The following is a 21148-nucleotide window of genomic DNA, read 5'->3' as shown; positions in this document are numbered from 1 at the left end:
CATAGTTTACAGCAGATGTACAGGCGACGATCCGGTAGGGTCCGTGGTATTGAGCCAGCAGCTTAGACGAAAGACCGGGAACGTGAGGTGGAATCCACAACCAGACGAGGGAGCCGACACGGAAAGTGGTAGGGCTCAGGTCGGTGTCATGTCGATTCCGCTGGTGGGCTTGACCTTCCGTCGTGAAGGTACGGGCAAGTTAGCGGCATTTCAGCGTACTGGCTACTTCTGATATGGGTCGATATTCAGAGGCGTCAGGTTGGTATGGCAATACTGTATCGAGCGTGCACGAGGGTTCTCGTCCATACAATAAAAAGAATGGTGAAAAGCCTGTGGTTGCTTGAGTCGCGGTATTGTAAGCGTAGGTGACAAAACGGAGAATCATGTCCCAATTGGAGTGGTCCGACGCGACGTATGCAGTGAGCATGTCGCCAAGAGGCGGGCGACGACGCATCGGCGATATCGAACGGGGACGCGGTGATGGTGAACGACGGGAGCTGAAGTTCTGACGACCGGTCCAGAAGTTCGGCGATGGGTTCGAATCAGCATGCTGGTGGGATGCAGGTACCTGAGGCTCAACGACGACGTCCTGACGCGGCAGGCGACGGCGACAAAAGCGCGCCACATGTCCCGCGATACCGCACGAGAAGCATATCGGCCGACTGTCCCGCATGCGCCAGGGATCTTGTGGCCGGAAGTACTGAGGGGGCATTTGAGGGACAGGAAGAAGCGCTGGGCGCGGTGGTGGCGCCGAGTAGGGGAGTGTCGTTTGTCTAGGACGCGACACGACTTCAGCGTACGTCAAGGGTGCAGCAATCTGAGCTGGTGCAGCAATCTGTTGGACTGGTGGAAGGGCTCTGCAACCTGCTCGCGGATGGCCTGCTGCACGGCCGAGGACAAAGGTTGGACAGGCTCCTGGGTGAGAGGGGCGCAGCGAGAGCTGGCGGGCCACCTCTTCACGAATGAAGGCTTTGATCTGAGGCAGGAGAGACCCGTCATCAGCCTGTCCGTGAGCAGTCACCAAACTGGAAAGGGAGGCCACTTGAGGAACAGTTTGGCGGCGAGCGCTTGTTGCCGGCGTAATTCATCGAAGCTTGGCAATATGTGACTACGGCTGCAACGGTGGTAGGATTCTTGGCCATGAGCATCTGAAAAGCGTCGTCTTCAATGCCCTGAGGATTTCTTTTATGTTATCTTCCTCAGTCATCGTTCGGCTCACGCGGTTGCAGAGATCTATGACGTCCTCGTTGTAACTAGTGAAAGTCTCGCCCGGCTGTTGCGCTCGGTGGCGAAGGCGCTGTTCAGCGCGAAGCTTTCGCACCGCAGGACGGCCAAATACTTCCGCGAATGCAGTCTTAAAGTCATTCCATGTCGCAATGCTTGCTTCATGGTTGCGGAACCAAAGGTGGGCGACACCCGCAAGATAAAAAATAACCTTGGTGAGCTTTGTCCGATCGTCCCATTTGTTGTGGTTGCTCACCCGTTCGTACGACGAAAGCCAGTCGTCGACGTCGGTATCAGCGGTGCCACTGAACACAGCCGGGTCTCGTTCACGAACGGCACCACAGGTGACTTGCACAGTTGACGAAGTGGGTCGCTCACCGGCGTCGTCTGGCATGGTCGTGGGGGTAGCGGAGGGCAGAGTGCGGCTGCGGAGTTCCAGGGCGAGTTGGTAGGATAGTTAGTATACCCAGCGCCTCCACCAAATGATGGGGTTTATTGGCGTTAGGTCCAGCTCAAAGAGCACCCGAGCAGTTCCAGCCAAACGCCAGCGCGAGGCAAAACCAGCGACACCGATCCGTTCGTCTTTCTCTTCCTCACTTCAGCAGCCATGCGACCACAGCGACGCTTGTGCTAACTTCGTCATTACAGGAGTAACGTTAAGAGACAGGAAGAGAGCGGTGTGGATCAGAGAACAAACGGGGATAGTCGATATTCTAGTTGACATTAAGCGGAAGAAATGGAGCTGGGCAGGCCATGTAGTGCGTAGAATGAATAACCGATGGACCATTATGGTTACAGAATTGATACCAAGAGAAGGAAAGCGCAGTCGAGGTCGGCAGGAAACCAGATGGGGTGATGAAGTTGGAAATTTGCAGGCGCAAGTTGGAATACGCTAGCGCAAGACAGGGGTAATTGGAGATCGCAGGGAGAGGCCTTCGTCCTGCAGTGGACATAAAATATAGGCTGATGATGATGATGAAGGAAGTGATGTTTTGGAAACACCTTATGGCGAGGGACTGAGAAAGGCAACTCCGCATATTTTTTTTAAAGCAAGGTACGTAACAGTGCAAATACTAAATTGAACGATTGTAGTGATAAACACTCGATAGTTTGGGGCAACTCAAGCAAGCTTGGTCTTGTATTGTTTTTCTTTCTGGGGTCTGACGTGCTGCGGATGAATTGCAGAGCACATAAACCCCAGAAAGATTCACCAGGCGTCCTATTGAAACAGCACGTATCTGAGCAACAGCACGGCATAACGTAAGAATGCCCTTAAAATGATTTTACGGAATTTTTTACCGTGCACTGTTAAAATCGGGAAATCCTAGTATTCATGTACAGGTGGAGCACCACTCCGTTCACTAACTCAATGGTTCAAACATTGCAACTTAATTGTTATCTTGGCGCAGATCTCCCGTCGCCGTTGCTGCGGGGCTGATATGATAAAACTGGGCGTGCGTTTGGCGATACTCGGCGTTCAATAAGACTTCTACTGGGACTAGTTGGTACGTCATCCTTGTGTTGACTGTGCTATACTGTTTTACAAAGGACAAAAAAAAGAAAGGACGGACACACGTGTCAGTCCTAGATAGTATGCAGCGGCAGGTTACGAAGCTTAGGGATAGTGGTCATCTTATTACAGTTATAACGTCCATCGCCAAAGATGTTTTGAGAGGCTTAAGTAGCAAAAAGAATGCAGCTACAAAGAACGGTGAGCATATATAAGAACGTAACTGTGATATCTTATACGAGGTCGGTTAGAAAAGTATCCGACCTTATATTTTTTTGCGAAGACCTGATGGATATGCAAAGCGCGCTTGCATCAGCCGACCTTGAACCTTCGTGCGCATGCGCGAATTTTTTCCCGCCTGCCGATAGAATCAGTCGCTTGGACGCAGCGTTTGAGTGAGGTAGTGCGCAGTGCTCTCGTCGGCTTAGTTATTCAAAGGAAAATGGCTGAGCGACTTGAGCAGCGCTACTGCATCAAATTTTGCCAGAAACTGGGCGACAGCCAAGTGGAAACCATTCGGAAAATTCAGACAGCTTTCGGTACCGATGCTATGAGCAGCACACAGATTAAGGAGTGTTACAACCGGTTTAAAGACGGCCGCACATCGGTGGAGAGCGAGCGAGGCTCCGGTCGGCCATCAACATGCCGAAATTACCAGGTCATTGCCGAAGTGAATGCTGTGGTGATGCGGGACCGTCGTGTGACTATCCGAGAAATGGCGGAAGAAATGGGCTACAGCACTTTTTTCTGCACATTCCATTATGACCGAAGATTTGGCCATCAAGAGGTCAACAAGAAATTGGCGCATCCATCACTACAATGCTCCCACACATTCCTCGCACTTGATGCAGACATTCTTGGCGAAAAACAGACTCCTGTAGTTCAGCAGCTCCTTACTCTCCTGATATGGCCCCCTGCTGTTCCCAAAATCAAGAGGCTATTGAAAGGAGCGCGATTTCAGACAAAAGAGGACATTGTAGCAGCAACGACAGCTGAGCTAAACTCCATTCCGAAAGAGGCCTTCTCGGAAGGCTTCCAACAATGGCAGCACCGCTGGGAGAAGTGTGTGGAGTCCCAAGGAGACTACTTTGAGGGTGATTAGGTTCGAACGCTCCAGTTATGTCAGTTTTTTTTCTTCGGCTAAAGGTCGGATACTTTTCTGACAGACCTCGTATGCATAAAATTTCAGATGGCCTCAAAAAGATTGACGAAAAGCACGGACCGAGAGGTTTTTTTTTGTGGGTGCTCTTTTAAATGTGAAAGGCCTATGCAAAAAAGTAAATAACGACAGAACCAAACCAGTCAACAAATGCGAAATAAACTACGTAGACAGATACTTGGACTGCGTAGACAACATTGTCTACAAGATGCCTTTATCGTGCGGGAAACCATACATATAGGACAGACAGGCCACTGTAATAATTTAGGTTAAGAGAACACAGGTATGCGACAGCAATGCTATAGTCCCCAGGACATTTGGCGACACACTGCACATCCCATGGCTGTAAGCCTGTCTTCAAAAAACCTAGGCTTTGACTCGCTGCAGCTCTAAAAAAGCACGTGAAATCTTAGAAGCCTATGTCATGCAAAAAAAAAAAAATGAACCGGGAAACCACATGAGTGCACCTTCTGTCGCGCTGGGAGAAAAGGCGTCCATTCATCCATTCATGGATGAATGTTTGATTAAGCCATCTTAGTCATTGTGAAATCAGATGTGCGTAGCTTAGCTTCATTTTTCGTCTTTAATTTCAAGTTTTTTCTCTTCAGTTGCAGTTACCCTTCATGTATTTATTTGACGTTCGCTAGCGAAAATTTTCGCACACGTGTGTCAGTCCTTTTTTTCGTGCTTTGTAAAACAGTATAGCACAGTCAAGAAAATGTTACTCGTCGTATTCGCAAAGTTTATTCCTCGTCAGTGCTGTTTGCGATTGCTTGGCTGGTGTATTAATCATATGTCGAATATGACGATTGACTGGCGTCTTTTCTTACGAACAGCTTAAGCCCAAGAACGTTTTTGTTAATCGGGGCCCTGGGATGCTATGCAGGATGCACCGAGTTTCTCGCTCGCCTGAGTTTGTATGACGGCCGTCAGTGTCCAAAGATAGTGCGGAACGTGCGAAAGTAGCATGCATTAAAGTGTGGAGATAAAGCCACGTATGTCAACATGAGCGCACCGTGCGCGCGCCGCTTCCTCGTTTCAAACACACAAGACTGGGTAGTGTTAGTCACCAGCGCCGCCTATTGCTCTGAACGCAATATAGCAAAAAATTGGAGGACGATAGCAGCACCCTGACTGTCCCGCTGTCTACATACACACGAGGCGCAAGCCTCCTGCCACACCTCTCTGGGGCGCGTCACGGGTGTGCCTCCTCTTTCGGACATCATCTGGCTATCCACTGTTTCCTCGGAGTACAACTCAAAGTGTAATAATTTGCAAGTGATTTTAGAGCTCATACAGTGCACATCTCCCACGTTTTCAAAAGCTGATACACTAGCATAAGGGGCGTAATTGAAGGACATTAAAACATTTTATTCTATAAATTACTTGCGCAGGTAATGCCCTCAGTGGAACGATAAACAAATGAAAGGTACCCACGGTTTGAGCACGTGACTCCTTTTTTTCACGGCCACCCATGAGGTAACGCGTAAGTGATAACTAAAGAGTGAATCTCGATAATTCAATGAAACTGGAGGCGTTCCGAGGGTTGAATTTTGTCTTGAGCTGCTCCATCTGAGGGTGTTTCCAGAGCTCGCGGACATCACGAACTTTGCAAAACTCAGGCCTTCCTGCCTAGAACCGCTGGTTCGTGCCGCTGGCTTGGACAAGTCCATTGGTGTCGTGGTTCGTATGGCACAAAAATAATTTGTATGAATTCGCAAGCTTTTTTCCCCTAACTCCGCATTCACAGACCGCATTCGCTAATAACCTACTGAATAGGCGGGCAGCTGCTCTTACGAACATTTCAAGCGCAAAAGCTGTTTTGTGAATACGGGCCGTAGTTGTGATCTTATGAGATGTAGGTGACTATGTGCACGTCGACAGCGTTTGGTAGTTTTGCATTTTTCTCAGCTGTGCCATCGCCTTTCAGTGTACAATGTGCAGGTACTGATTGGTGCACCTTTCCCGTGCAAGCGATTACTGCTCCGCATCATGAATAGAGTGAAAATGTAGTTATACCTGTTTACACGCTGAAATATTTGGAGAGCTTGCTTGTTTTCGAAATATGGGCACCCACTGGAAGGTGGGGTTTCATGAATTTTGTTGCTTTCACGCCTCTTAAACCGCAGTGGCCCTTGCTGTCCTCTGAACCTTGCGTTACTTTCAAATGATTGTATCCGTCCGCGAAACAATGGCTGTTCCTGCCTTAAACAGAGCTTCGCAGAATATTGTGTGTTGGCCTGTGTTCTCACTGCTGCAGGCAGAGAGTTTCACGCAGCCTAAGTGAGACTTCTAGAAACGTGGAACATGGTGTGCGAATGAGGCCAACAGCTTAAATGTTTGTATTCTTCAGCTATCAGAAATACTTGTGTAATGCGCCTAGTTAGACGGTTATACGAAGAACAAAGCAACGATGTAACATTGATTACAGTGAATAAGTTGTGTTCTATACAGCTCTAGAGGCGATCACCTGCTGCAGTTCTTTTAATAAAATGAGCTCTCACGTGTTATTTTTCCTGATTAAAATGAAAGGTTGAAATATGAAACAGTCGCATCCGTCTCTAGAAGACGAGCAATATGAAACTTTCTCCGAAGCAACTAGTACCGCGTGCTGGCTTCAAAGAAGTGTCAGCCCTGACAAGAACCAGACAGCCATGTCAGCAACTTCGTTGTGAAGATGGAAAACCGCTGTGGCTGAAACTGATCTGCGATAGGCTCGCGCCAGAAACCTGCCGAAACGCATGTCTTGTTTTCCTGTTTCGCGGCCAGAATGCAAACTGTGTTCGTCGAAAGCTCACTTTTGAGCGCTGCAATCTTGGTGAGCAGCCGCTTATTCTAGTCACGTCATTTCTCAGTATTTTTCCGGGCATTCGCGTCAGAATAGAAACTAACGCCAACCAATTCGAAGGACGATACACACGGTGTCCTTTGCACTTGCGCCGTTGAGCTTTTCATGCCTTTCGGCAAGCCAAACTGAGTGCTTTTTTTAGAGCTCGGAATAGACAGCTGCGGGGCAAATTTAATTAAAAAATAAATACTTTGTGTTTTCAGTGCGAAAACCACAACCATATTATGGTTGGGACTTGCCGTGGTTGGGTTGGGATGTTTAGCCAAAGGGGTTCTTTAGAGTGTGCACAATGCACGGTACACAAGCGTTTTGCATTTCGTCCCCATCAAAATGCGGCTTCCATGGCCTGGAACCTAACCTGCTAAGCACGTCGTGCTTAGCAGTGCAATGCCATGGCCGCCAAGCCATCGCGGCGAGTGCGCAAGAGACCGTGTACAAATGCAACTTCACTAGCTGTTCTTGAAAACGCGCAGCAAATACTGAAAGTAGAACGCTAGTTACTAATTTTTCTGTCTCTCCTTCAGAAATAATATATAGTTCAGCCAATTGCGTAGCATGAAGTATTCTTAGTAGCCCAAGGCGATTTGGACTATTATGCTGATAATTTCATTCATGTTAGTCTCTGTGAGACGTGCTTTACAGCGTTTTCTTGCCGTCTATTCTTAAGCGAAGCTTTATAGGCTCACAAGTGTCGGCGGTGGTGGTGGTGGCGGCGGCGGTGTCACGCTGAAAGTGGGCCGATCCTGGCGATTGTGCAGAAAGAGTCCAAGCTCAATGGCACCTACCAGGGACAAAAAAGAGAGAGAAAAGGGGAGAGAGAAAGAAAGAAAGAGCGAGACAAAGAAAGAAAATCCCGACGAAGGTCAGATATTTCACTGACGCTTTTGATATAATTGAAATATTTGTAAAGATGATAAATTAATTATTTAGCGGAATGCAAAAATAATTCGAGTATCCCCAAGCGACGGCAAACAACATTACCTTGGTTCAGTCCAGCTATGTGGCATTTCCACATTACAATGTGAAAATGCCACATAGCTGGACTGGACTGAAGCTTTTAGGCTCACAAGTGTCGGCGGTGGTGGTGTCACGCTGAATCGTGGGTCGACCTTGGTGATAGTGCAGAAAGGGTCCAAGCTCAATGGCACATCATCATCATCATCATTATCATCATGAGCCTATATTTTATGTCCACTGCAGGACGAAGGCCTCTCCCTGCGATCTCCAATTACCCCTGTCTTGCACTAGCGTATTCCAACTTGCGCCTGCAAATTTCCTAACTTCATCACCCCATCTGGTTTTCTGCCGACCTCGACTGCGCTTCCCTTCTCTTGGTATCCATTCTGTAACCCTAATGGTCCACCGGTTATCCATCCTACGCATTACATGGCCTGCCCAGCTCCATTTCTTCCGCTTAATGTCAACTAGAATATCGGCTATTCCCGTTTGTTCTCTCATCCACACCGCTCTCTTCCTGTCTCTTAACGTTAGTCCTAAGATTTTATTGCGATAGCAATTATATTGACACTTCAACCGGATATTTGCCGTCGGCGTCGTCGTCGCCGTCGCCATCAGGTTCCCTATAGATAAAATCTTCGCCGCGCGCCGTATGCCCGAGCGGAAGCGTGCGGGGACGCGCGCTATCACGGAGAGCGAAGGCACTCAATCTCCGACGCGCAAGCAAGGAAGCGGGAAGCCAGCGCCGGAGGGAGCTGGGGGGGGGGGGGGGGGGGGGCGCATTTCTACTCTGCCAGCAACCGCGCTCGTCGCTCGCTCGCACCGTCGCTTATCTCCACACGACTCTGACCTTCATCCGCCGTGCATTCGCCGCTCAGTTTCCGTTGAACCGATAGACCGCACGTACCTTCGCCCGCTGCTTGCTGCCAGCGTTTAGACAGTCGTTGTCTGCAGTCATTCAGTGTGATCTATTCGTGTTTGTTTGTGCGCGCTCACACCACGCTTGTTCATTCAGTTAGTAATAGTCGGGCCACATTTTCCAACGCACGCTACACATGCAATGCTGCCCGGATCGGCAGTGCAGCGCTACAGGTGTGTCCCTTCGCACGCGCTGCCCACGGGAAGCGCTTCTCATGAACCACCGTTTCATAGGCGCTTTCTCGTGGTCATCGAGTCTCTCTTCATGTCGGTACTTACGGCGCAGCTCACCTGCTTACTTAATCAGCTCATGTTTACTACAATTCATATTGCTACCAAAGCCGCTCACCTTACTTCGTATGGCATTGCTGTGTTGCTATCGCATTCATTGCTTCGCCCTTAGGGCGAAAGTGTGACATTTTTTTTTCGTTCCATCGCTTTTTGTGCGGTCCTTAACTTGTTCTCGAGCTTCTTTGTTAACCTCCAAGTTTCTGCCCCATATGTTACACCGGTAGAATGCAATGATTGTAAACTTTTCTTTTCAGTGACAGTGGTAAGCTCCCAGTCAGCGTTTGGCAATGCCTGCCGTATGCACTCCAACCCAATTTTATTCTTCTCTAAATTTCCTTCTCATGATCAGGGTCTCCTGCGAGTAATTGACCTAGATTAACGTACTCCTTTACAGACTCCAGAGGCTGACTGGCGATCCTGAATTCTTGTTCCCTTGCCAGGCTATTGAACATTATCTTTTTCTTCTGCATATTCATCTTCAACCCAATTCTTAGCTTTCTCGATTAAGGTCCTCAATCATTTGCTGCAATTCGTCTCCATTGTTGCTGAATAGGACAATGTCATCTGCAAACCGAAGGTTGCTCAGATATTCACCGTTGATCCTCACTCCTAAGCCTTCCCAGTCTAAGAGCTTGAATACTTCTTCTAAGCATGCAGTGGCACATGCCAGGCACAAAAAGAAAGAGACAGAATGAAAAAAGTAAAGGGAGAAAGGGAGATAAAGAACGAGAGAGAGAAATAGAGAAAGAAAGAAAGAGAAGAGAAAGAAAGAAAATCACCATGAAGGTCAGAGAAAGAAAGAGAGAACGAAAAAGGAAAAAATGAAGAGAGAGAGAAAGAGAAAGAAAGAAAGAGAGAGGAAAGAAAGAAAGAAGAGAAAGAAAGAAAAAGAAGAAAGAAAAGAAATACAACCACTATACGCAGGTCATATACACACACGACAAGCTTCGCTTACCCTCATTTTCTCGACAGGAGAAGGGCTGGTGATTTGTTTTTTTTAGTTAGAACACGCTACTTACAGAAATAGCACACAATTTATTCGGATCACCTCAACAGCAATGAGTTACACCAATCGAATTACAGCAATTAACCATTAATTACAAAGTTTACGGCACACTTTCGTATTGGAAATTTGAACGGGAATTGTCATAAAAGTGTTTCCGTGTCCTTGCTCCAAAGTTCACGTTTCTACATTTCACAATACCACATCCAGCCTCACCAACAACAGCGGTACTAGCAGCGATTTATGATTCACTGAAATACGTGCAAGAGGAGTTGACCGCATCGAAAATTGCAATCCTTACGGACTCCGCTACAAAGGAGTGACACTGATTGTCCAGTTGCGCGCAGCACTACGGGCACGGTCAGGAAAATTGCGTCTCGTGGGTCATCTCTCTTCACCCAGTGGATACCTTGCCGGAAATGAAGAGGTTGATCGGCTGGCTTGAACCTGGCCTGATAACAACTGTGACTGCCCGGAAATTTTGCGCATGTTTGACGACGCTCGTCTGCTGATTCGCCGCCACGTCCTGAAGCAGCAGTCAGACCAGCGTGTCGCAAATGGACCCATTCCGACCACTTCCGCCTCGTGTTCGCAGTTGGGGCTTGCCTTCTGACCCGCCTTGCACAGCTAAGAAAGCTAAGGGTTACCTTTGTGAAAGTGTACACCGAAAATGACGTGTGGGCCGTGCACGGTGTACGTCTGGCGGTTACTGCAAGACACTTCACCACCTTATACTGGAGTGTTCCGTTTTCATTGCGGAGCACACGTCTATAGTGATGGACTACTATCGCCTTGGCCTGCGGTGTAGACTTGAAGAATGCTCGTACCCGAGTGTTTGTGCGTCTCAACACATTGAAGCTCATCGCACTGTCCTTACGTTTACAAAAGGAAGTAGCTTAGGTTCTCGTTTGTTGGTTTTTAACGGCGGAGCTGTTTAAGGCTACCGTCGGTCCGTGGAGCGTGTACAAAAAATGTATGTCCAATCCACGCTGTGAAGGTGGATTTTAGCGAAGCTGTAGAGATTCAGCAAAGGAATTATTAAAGAAAGGAATTTGCATTAAAATGCAGTGTATCATATTTAATGTATTGCACAACGATATTCACCACTGCTTTGTGGTCACTCTGGTATACGCTTATGTTTCCTGTTTTGATGCTTGAAACGTTCTAGGCCAAGGTTCGCATACTTCGAAAGCAGACAAGGCTTGTCCGGAGAATGCACGAGCGAGGACGTCGAGGGCACTGCTTTTCTTCGCAGCGTTCTGTGCGGCTGAGATGCGCGACAAGTCGTCACGGAACCACAGAAGATCACACAGAGCGGCACTTGCGCTGTGTGTGTTTTTTTTAAACAAGCGCTTGGTTGTGCGGCTAGATCTGCTTCTGCGTGGCGAAGATATGGAAACGAAGATGTGCTGTTTTGTGCCTTCAATTGCTGACAACAGGGACCTTATCATACGGCATGTGATTTTGATGCTTGTTTTGTACTTTTGCTTTTCAAAAGCACTGCTGAGTGGTTGCTGTGTGTCTGATTACAATGTAGATATGCTGTTTTTGCCCTAAATTTTTGGCGGGAATTCTTGCTGGGCACATGAAAGAAGCGTTGGTTGGTAGAGGCAAACATTTTTCTAAAAACCGCTGTTCTTATCAGCTTAATATCTGATAGGGGTTCTATTTGGACCCAAGATATTAAACTTATTTTTGGAAGTTGGCGGAGTGCTTGAAGCCGGCTTCACCTCCGGTAGGCCCGGTATTGAACTATACCCGGGATCGGCCCACGAAGTTTTTTCCTGGGCACACGAAAGAACCGTTGGTTGGTAGAGGTATATAGCTTCGCTATGAAAACCTCGCTGAACGATGACGTCACCGTGCGTTGCCTAGAAACCACCTCACAGAGTGTCGTGTGCTTCGCCTCCTCTCCGTGCCGTGCACATGTTGCCTTGACATGGGACGTTAAGGAGACGGAAGAAGAGCATGCGCGCGCGCTATGCTCGGCAGTGAGAAAGAGAAAATGAGAGCGAGAGAGAGAGCGAAAGAAATTGTAGCAGCACCAAGGAGGCAAAGCGCAGAGCCGCCGCCGATGCCGTCCGCGTTTCCCCGCGTTCGCGCCGAACGCGCGCGGTGTCCGTGAGTGCAGCAGGCGCCTCTGGCGGCGGCTCGCCAGGTTTCGACCAGCCACGCCCCGGCAACTGTGGAGGCGCAGCTTGGCCGTGACGTCATCGGGGAGATCAAGCTCGGAGCCGCGGCAACGGCGGCAGAACTCTCGTTGGCTCTGTGGCGAGTACATGTACCCTTGACATGGAACGACCAAAGCAGATCTGGACACCCGAAGAAGAACCCACTCATCTTGAAGCGCGTCGTTCGGCCAAGCGAGAATCTGCGCGTCGGCGGCGAGCCGATTCGGAATACCGTGCCTACCAAGCACTTAGCATTTCCTAGCAAAACAGCCAAGCCTACTAAAACCTGGAAGAAGCTAGGTCGATCACCAGCTCCGCTGTTTACTCCAGCCTTGCGCCACTAGTGCAAGCTGCCCACGTTCTCTTTTTTGTTTTTGAATAACCCGGCTCAGAAATTTTTTCACCTTATTTTGACATTCTTTTATTAGCGCCACCTGGAATTATCGGCCGTAATATGTTTTTGTCATTGTTCTGCTTTATTGATTGAGATCTGTCATGTCGCAATTTTTTTTATTCTTTCTTTCCCTTTTTCGTATTGTCCATTTTCATGTATGTGTCTACTTATCCTTTCTGAATTGTAGGCAGGCGTTGTGCCCCTTCCGGTGGCACTTGCCAACCTGCCACTCGCTTTTCCTTTCCTTTCAAGCGTATGTATTTTTTTCAAAACAAATAACGATAGCAATAATTAAAAAAACAGCGTAGCTTGCATTGGAGGCGCAATGCTAAAGAGACAGCAGAGCTGATGGGCACATAGCTTGTCCTGGCTTTTGGGCTAGGCTAAGCACTACCAAGTCATATCCAGCAGCTTACGGAATTGTTTCATTATTGATCGATTATCGATTGGATATTGATTGGCTATTGATTGGCTATAGCAATGTATTCGCCACGTATTTGGGTTAAGCTCTCCCAAGAAACAAAGGACCTAATAAAGAAACGACAAAACATGAAACTGTCCAACTCAAGAGATCAGATAGAATTCGCTGAACTGTCAAAACTTATCAACAAGAAGAAAGTAAGGGATATTCGAAATTATAACGTGGGGAAGATTGAGGAAGCCGTAAAATATCAGCGCAGCATAAATCAGTAAGAAGAAAGCTTAGCATAGGACAAGGCAAGATGTATGCACTGAAAGATAAGCATGGTAATATCATCAGCAATTTCGATAACATAGTAATAGCAGCGGAAGAATTCTATACTGACCTGTACAGCGCCCAAAACAGCCAAGCTACTTTCATTCGAAATAGTGATGAACCGGATACAGAGGCTCTTTCTATAACTAGCGATGAAGTTAGAAGGGTCTTGAAACACATGACCAGCGGAAAAGCTGCTGGAGAAGATGGAATAACAGTCGATTTAATCAAAGATGGAGGAGATATGCTTGAAATGCTTGCGGCCCTTCATATGCAATGCTCACAACTTCAAGTATACCAGAGAGCTGAAAGAATGCCAACATTATACTAATCTATAAGAAGGGAGACGTTAAAGAATTGAGAATTATAGACCCATTAGCTTGCTTTGAGTATTGTATAAAATATTCACCAAGATAAATTCCAACAGAATCAGGGCAACACTTGACCTCAGCCAACCAAGAGAACAGGCTGGCTTCAGGAAGGGATATTGTACAATGGATCATATCCATGTCATAAATCAGGTAATCGAGAAATCTGCGGAGTACAATCAATCTTTCTACATGGCTTTCATAGATTATGAAAAGGCATTTGATTCAGTAGAGCTACCAGCAGTCATACAGGCATTGCGTAATGAATGGTTATAGGAGGCATACGTGAATATCTTAGCAAACATCTACAAGGATTCGACAGCTACCTTGGTTCTCCACAAGAAAAGTAGAAAGTTACCTATCAAGAAAGTGGTCAGGCAAGGAGACACAATCTCTCCAATGCTATTCACTGCATGCCCAGAAGAAGTATTCAAGCCTTTAGACTGGGAAAGCTTAGGAGTGAGGATCAACGGCGAATATCTCGGCAACCTCCAATTTGCAGGTGACATTGTCCTATTCAGCAACAATGGAGACGAAATGCAGCAAATTATTGAGGACCTTAATCGAGAAAGTGTAAGAATTGGGTTGAAGATGAATATGCAGAAGACAAAGATAATGTTCAATAGCCTGGCAAGGGAACAAGACTTCAGGATCGCCAGTGAGCCTCTAGAGTCTGTAAAAGAGTACGTTTATCTAGGTCAATTACTCACAGGGGACCCTGATCACGAGAAAGAAATTTGCAGAAGAATAAAATTGGGTTGGAGTGCATACGGTAGGCATTACCAAATCCTGACTGGGAGCTTACCAATGTCGTTGAAAAGAATAGTGTACAATCATTGCATTCTACCGGTGCTAACATATGGGGCAGAAACTTGGAGGTTAACAAAGAAGCTCGAGAACAAGTTAAGGACCGCACAAAGAGCGATGGAACGAAAAATCTTAGGACTAACGTTAAGAGACAGGAAGAGAGCGGTGTGGATCAGAGAACAAACGGGGATAGCCGATATTCTAGTTGACATTAAGCGGAAGAAATGGATTTGGGCAGGCCATGTAATGCGTAGAATGAATAACCGATGGACCATTAGGGTTACAGAATTGATACCAAGAGAAGCGAAGCGCAGTCGAGGACGGCAGAAAACCAGGTGGGATGATGAAGTTAGGAAATTTGCAGGCGCAAGTTGGAATACGCTAGCGCAAGACAGGGGTAATCGGAGATCGCAGGAGAAGCCTTCGTCCTGCAGTGGACTTAAATATAGGCTGATGATGATGATGACGCACAACCAAGTCACCCTCAGCATTTTCCGGAACTTATTGATTATTAATCGATTATCGATTAGATTTTGATTTGCTATCGAGTGGCTATCGCAAGGTATTGACCATGTATTCGGGCTGGGATAAGCACTACCAAGTCATCCCCAGCATTTTCCGGAATTCATTGATTATATCGATTATTTATTCGCAACTGATTGGCTATTGATTGGCCATCGATGACTGACTGAGCTTAAGTAGTCCCAACCATGCTTAGCTAGACCACGGCCGGGCTCGAGTGGCGCGCGAGCTCGCTTCTTACGGCCTTCTCACCCGTCGGGGAAACAATGGGAGAGTTTCTCAGCACGTTTCGCCACCCGTCGGCGGTAGGGGCGCTGCGACCCTGACCCTCCCTCCCCTGCTCCGCGTGCATGCGCTTGCCTTCGCGCTCGCACGATCGTTTTCCCGTGCATTTTATTCGGTGATCTGTCAGCGTTGTTCACTATGCAGTAATTTGTGGGCTCCTGAAGACGGTCGTACAGCCTTTAGTACGCGCGCCCATAGCCAGGACTTGGCGCCGTTCATTGCACACCGGTATATAACTGTTGTTTGATGATGTATTGCTTTGTTCCGTATTGCAAGTCCCGTTCCGGGAAAACACCCGGTGTTTCTTTTCACCAGTTCCCAAGCAATGAGTTTCTAGCCTGGGTTTCTAGCGATTTTGGACAAGATAGTGTTTTTTTTTTTCGATAAAGCCTCCGAACACCTGCCACGCAGCAATAGCAGTCCAGCCCTATTTACAACGCGCTCCAATCTTGAGCTGCCCTGAAGGTGTTGACGACAGCCATGCGAGACGATCCGCAAATCTAATTGCCGAGAATTTTCTGAGAATACTCCTTGTAAATCACTGAAACTGACTGACTGACGAAAACGACAAGCCTTCGGCCTATGTACACAAGCCGCCAAGGAAGCACTTTAGATTGTAATTGTGAATAAGACACATTTGTGAGCTACTCTGTCCGCAAGAGTTTTCGCCTGAAAGTATGACAACCATTGTAATACCCTTGTCACACGGCACGTGTAATGTAATTCGCAGCGAATGAGACAAGTCTTAATGCCGTTTTTGTTGCTTCAACATGGGCATAGTGAATGACATTCACAGCTAATGGCATTCGCCCATTGAATGAGTTGCCCGAACTCATACACGCGCGACTTGTGCAATCTCGACGACAGGGGGTTGGCAAAAAATTACAAAATCGATAAGTTAAAAAGAAGTGTAATATATTTGCAAATAACCATCCAATGTTTACCATTGTTATTGCTAAAGATATAGTGAAAATATGTAAACAAGAAGCACGATTTGTAAGGTCTCGTTATCCATAGCAGCCTGCCGATAAACATTGCCATCAATTGCGAATGCCATTTTGTTTACCCGTGTAGACAGGAAACGCAAGAGCGCAGTGACATTCGGTATGAATGTCGTTTACTGAAAATGACATTAGATGTGCCGTGTGACAGCGGTATAAGTGCATACGAGCAATAAATATTTATTTTCATTCATCAAATGCACATGCGTTTGCAGTCGGAGAGCTGTTCTCCCGGCGCATGCATCTCCATGTTCCCCAGTGAAATTAAAGAAGCTCAATGTATTAATGTGGTTACAGTGCATGTATTTGTGAGAAGCCTAGATGAACCATTTACGCCTCCTCTACAATTAGGCGACTTGTTTTTGAATGCAACGTGAGGTAAGAAGCGCGCCCGACCCCATCTTCCAGCGTTGCGCGCGCTGCACAGATCGGCTGGGAACAGCTGAGCAGGGTGAGGTCGCAGCGCCCCCCATGAAGCAGCGGCGATAGGCAAGAACTATCCCTTATGTGAAGGCCGTAAGAAGCGAGCGCACGCGCCAGTCGAGCCCGCCGTGGCTAGACTTAGCCAGGCTCAGCTTCTCTAGTTCACAGGGGTATGTGCCATTGCGCTTGGACCCTTTCTGCACTACCGCCAGGATTGGCCCACATATTTTCCCACGCATCATAACTTACAGCCGTGGCTTAAACAGCTCCGCTGTTAAAAATCTGTCGGCCCTTCCACTTCGTGAAGATGAATCATAAGCGAAGCTTATCATCATCACAACAAATGTAGGGAGTACGTACCCGTTCACAATGCTGATCGCAGGCAGTTTTCCTTTCATTAAAGATTCCTTACACGCACTGCAAACTCTAAATTCACCAAGGCCTTCTCCAATAATAGCGAAATGTTCATTCAACAGATCGAAGGCATCGCTGATCGTCGCTGATCGTCGGAGCGGATCAGACTGGTGTGGGACAAGTTGCTGTCAAACCACAAACGCTTGCGTTCGATATCTCGAGTTAGCTCGGCGGCGTGGTTAGCAGCATCCGCCCGCCATTGCCGCTTGCGATTCTTCAAAATTAAATCTGTCCGTCACGTAAGGCAATAAATGGCTGAAACCTCCTTAAGCAACGGCTCATACCCCCGTAAACGCGGCCTCCCCATTACGGCGACAGAAGAGAAGTGAAATTCTACGGTGGAATGATGAGTGACAACGGAGCCAGCTGTAAAAGAAGACGACGACGACGAACGCGTGAGCAGTGGCACGCCAACGACGATGCCCGAGCCATTGCTGATGCTGATAATTTCTGTGTGCAGACGTTCAGGCTAGACGTAGACAAGCTTCGCTTGTGATAATATATATAATAATAATAATAATAATAATAATAATAATAATAATAATAATAATAATACATTGCAAATCGGCCATGTTAACCGAAATAAATGATGTGAAACTATTGGCTCATTTTATCTGATTATGTGCAGGGTACCGCAAAGCGCGTCTCTCCGTTCAACCCCTCTGTGACGTAGTAAGGCGGGGTAAATTGGTGCTTCACACTTCGGGCACGAAAGTGGTCCGTGGCGCCCCTACTGCTAAAGTGATTGTGCGCCGAACTGCGATTGCGCATTGAGCTTTTCGAAATCAACTAATGGGTAGCTGGAAGATGGACTCAAGTAAACTGAATGAAAAATTTCACGGCAGGTCTTTTGGTTTACATGACCATTTTCAAACGTAGAAATCTATTACTATATTTCACAACGATTGGCTTCAGTTTTCCGATATCAACATGGGCGGCACCATTCATAATTAAGAAGCTCAATATAGTAATTAGTTTTCAGTGAAGGGATTGCTTAGGCTTTTGTTGCAAATGACGTGCGCCTTGGCAGACAATTTATCCTGATGACGTATTTCCAGTAAACTCTGTCGGCCTTTTCTTTGATTGCTCGCAGTAAAAAAGAAAAAGAAAACTCCATATACGCAAGCGTGAGATGGTTCATACGTGCAGTGTAACTACGTAAAACTACATACATTTGAAATTTAAGGAATGCAAGGTCCTTTCATTCGGTTTGATATCTTTCGTCGAGGAACACTGCGATTTTAGGCACTACAAAATGTAACCGAAACGGGCAATGCGAGGCATCCGATGAATTTTGCGACCCTCCTGTGAGGATACATGCTCAGAACGATTGAAATGCCCGTAGCCCAATCTGACTAACCCCTCGGACTGTGGCAAACAACACGCCTCCTAATACGTCGACTTGATATGTGTCGACTCTTTGTGCTCAAAGGCATCGCCTTCATTTTAAAAACTATCAGCGTAAAAGCATGACGCCAGTGTTTTGAATACTAAAGCCCTAAATCGTCTATAGGCTGGGAGAAAGGAAAAATAAAAGTACCTACTGCAGCAGGCGTTACACAAAGGGCATGGAACATTTATGACAGCTTTCAAGGATTTCCAGAATTAAGGTTGGCTTTACAGTAGGTGGGTAGCTACTACATACCTCATACAACAAATGCGCCCTGCGAGACGCCAATATTCGCGGCTGAGCTTCATTCTCAAAACCACTCCGAAGTATTGATGATTGATTATTCTTCTTTCTTCTTCTTTGTGGGGTTTTACGTGCCAAAACCAGTTCTGATTATGAGGCATGCCGTAGTGGAGGGCTCCGGATTAATTTTGACCACCTGGGGTTCTTTAACGTGCAATACAACGCAAGCACACGGGCGTTTTTGCATTTCGCCTCCATCGAAATGTGGCCGCCGCGGCCGGGATTCCATCCCGCGATCTCGAGCTCAGCAGCGCAACGCCTTAGCTGACTGAGCTACCGCGGCGGGTATTGAATATTTTTCAATGTCGTTACTTTGTAAATTGTATTGATAGAAAGTCGAGCTTATGTGCTTCACATGTGACCTATTCCGCACATTTCGATCCTTACAGGTCGATCCCAACGACTTGGATGACCCGGACGATCTGCGAGAGCTCTTCGACGCGGCACGGCAGATTATGAGGGTAATTTGAGGACACATTCTATACTCACTTTATTGTAAAGACCCCGTGAGGTTTGGAGAATTATTTATTGTACGAATATGTAAAAAAAGGAACTTGAAGGCGAACAAAGTAGAGGAAGGTGGTAGAAGAAAATCACTTTGTGTATCGACGTATAACCTTGAGATAAGGAATCGAATCTACGCGACGCCTATTAAAAGTGTCAACCACAGCTATCCGCTCGTTATCTTCGTTTTATAGGACAAGCGAAGTCTGCCGGAAAGACAGTCGATAAAGGAAAATCCTGCGCTTGTGTAGTTCAAGCTCTGCTCAAATCCTGCGCTTAATGTAGCTCCAATCCTGTTCAAATTCTGCACTTGTGTAGTTCAAATCCAGCGCTAATGTAGCTCGACTAACGTGAAACCTGGGGAAGTGCGAAGCGGTGATGCGCCGGTGTTTCCCTTATGTTATTCTAGTGCTATTCTTGCGCAAGTGAGGAGGAATCGAGCGCTTGTGGGGTGGTGGCGCCCTCTTTTGTGCTCCGTTGGTACCAGACTGGCGTTTCGGAAAAGATTTTCGCGAGTTTCTGCTAATTCCCGCATATCCCTGGCTCTTAACCGCATATCCAATGCGGGTATGCGCTCAACGTGATTTTATTATCGTTAATCGTGACGTAACTGACGAGCATGTGATGTTATTGATGTCATGATTATCAGTCGTTTTAGTCATACATTCGTACTCTTCCATGCCAATTTTGGTATATACCTTGTGAACGAGACGCGAGTTTTCGGCAGATCTTGTTGTTGCGCGTGTCCACGACGACATGGCATCACATTAGACGCCGACAGCCCCGGCCCCTAAAGTGCTTCGCCTTTAAAGGGGAGGGGGGGGGGCGGCAAATGACAAGCAGGGCTTACTGGAATTTGGGTTGCAGCTGTTGCAGTGAACCATTTGTTCTTTAGGTTTTGCAACACGTGCGCTTCCTGACGGGTGATTCACGGCTGTTCCTTTGCCTTATATCTAACTTATTCATTAAGGTACTATGTATTTATTACATACATTCATTACCCAAAGGCATTGCAGAATACTGTGGCGAAAGAAAGATACATATCTTGCAGCGTTTTGTATATGGAATAATCTTGAATGGCAGGTTTAATGCGCTATATTTGAAATGCGCTATATTTGAAAATGGGAAGCGCAGTCGAGGACGGCAGAAAGTCAGGTGGGATGATGAGGTTAGGAAATTCGCAGGCGCAAGTTGGAATACGCTAGCGCAAGACAGGGGTAATTGGAGATCGCAGGGAGAGGCCTTCGTCCTGCAGTGGACATAAAATATAGGCAGATGATGATGATGATGATGATGATTTGAAATGATGAGGACGAGGGGGCGAAGCGGTTGAACTCATTAGCTGTGCTCAGGTGCATGAGTCCAAAAACAAGGTCGTGTTGCAAAAAGGGACGTGAACTTTCTGCTGGTGATTATTGCCGGATGACATAAAATTTGACTGATTAAGGAGCTGCAACAGGGTCTTGGCGCAGGCAGGCTGGTGTACCTTTGTATTACGAATCACAACGCACTGCTGGACAAGGACAATTCTTCGATGCTGCTTGCCTTTGTCCTGTTTTGTAATGCAACAAGCCTATGATTAGTTCATTCTACGGCTTTGTAAATCTGCCTTCTGCTGGTAATTAAAGGTAGCTTCAGCTTTGCTTATGTTTAGGCTTTCATTCTTGGTGGGAAGTCGTCGTTATACCGTTCTGCAAACGGGCTCAAGGCAGTTGTATGTGCGTGAGTGATCTTTTCGTGACAATGGTGTGTGCACTGCGAATATACACAATTAATGTGTCAGTTTATTTCTATGATGATCGTTTACCTTATGATTCAGCACCTACCCAGATGCAGATATGTGAATACTAGTCAAAAAAGAACAGATGACGATAAGTCGAGTGAAGTCAAGTTCATTTACAACATGTACAGGGTACAGTG

At 46.9% G+C, this 21148-nt stretch overlaps 1 protein-coding gene and 1 pseudogene across 1 annotated transcript in view; both read left to right on the top strand.

Moving 5' to 3' along the window:
• Positions 1-21148, top strand: part of LOC119434437 (uncharacterized) — a 50415-nt gene that overhangs the window by 16549 nt on the left and 12718 nt on the right. Inside the window, exon 2 of the mRNA XM_037701591.2 lies at positions 19114-19185. Coding sequence (XP_037557519.1) covers positions 19114-19185 — 72 coding nt within the window. The remainder of the gene's footprint in view (positions 1-19113; positions 19186-21148) is intronic.
• On the top strand, positions 11524-11688 carry LOC119434439 (U2 spliceosomal RNA; annotated as a pseudogene).

Source organism: Dermacentor silvarum, unplaced genomic scaffold (assembly GCF_013339745.2).
Source record: "Dermacentor silvarum isolate Dsil-2018 unplaced genomic scaffold, BIME_Dsil_1.4 Seq1070, whole genome shotgun sequence".
Classification (NCBI taxonomy): Eukaryota; Metazoa; Arthropoda; class Arachnida; order Ixodida; family Ixodidae; genus Dermacentor; species Dermacentor silvarum.
The sequence above is the reverse complement of the archived record's forward strand: the minus strand, read 5'-3'. Positions and strand labels throughout refer to the sequence as shown.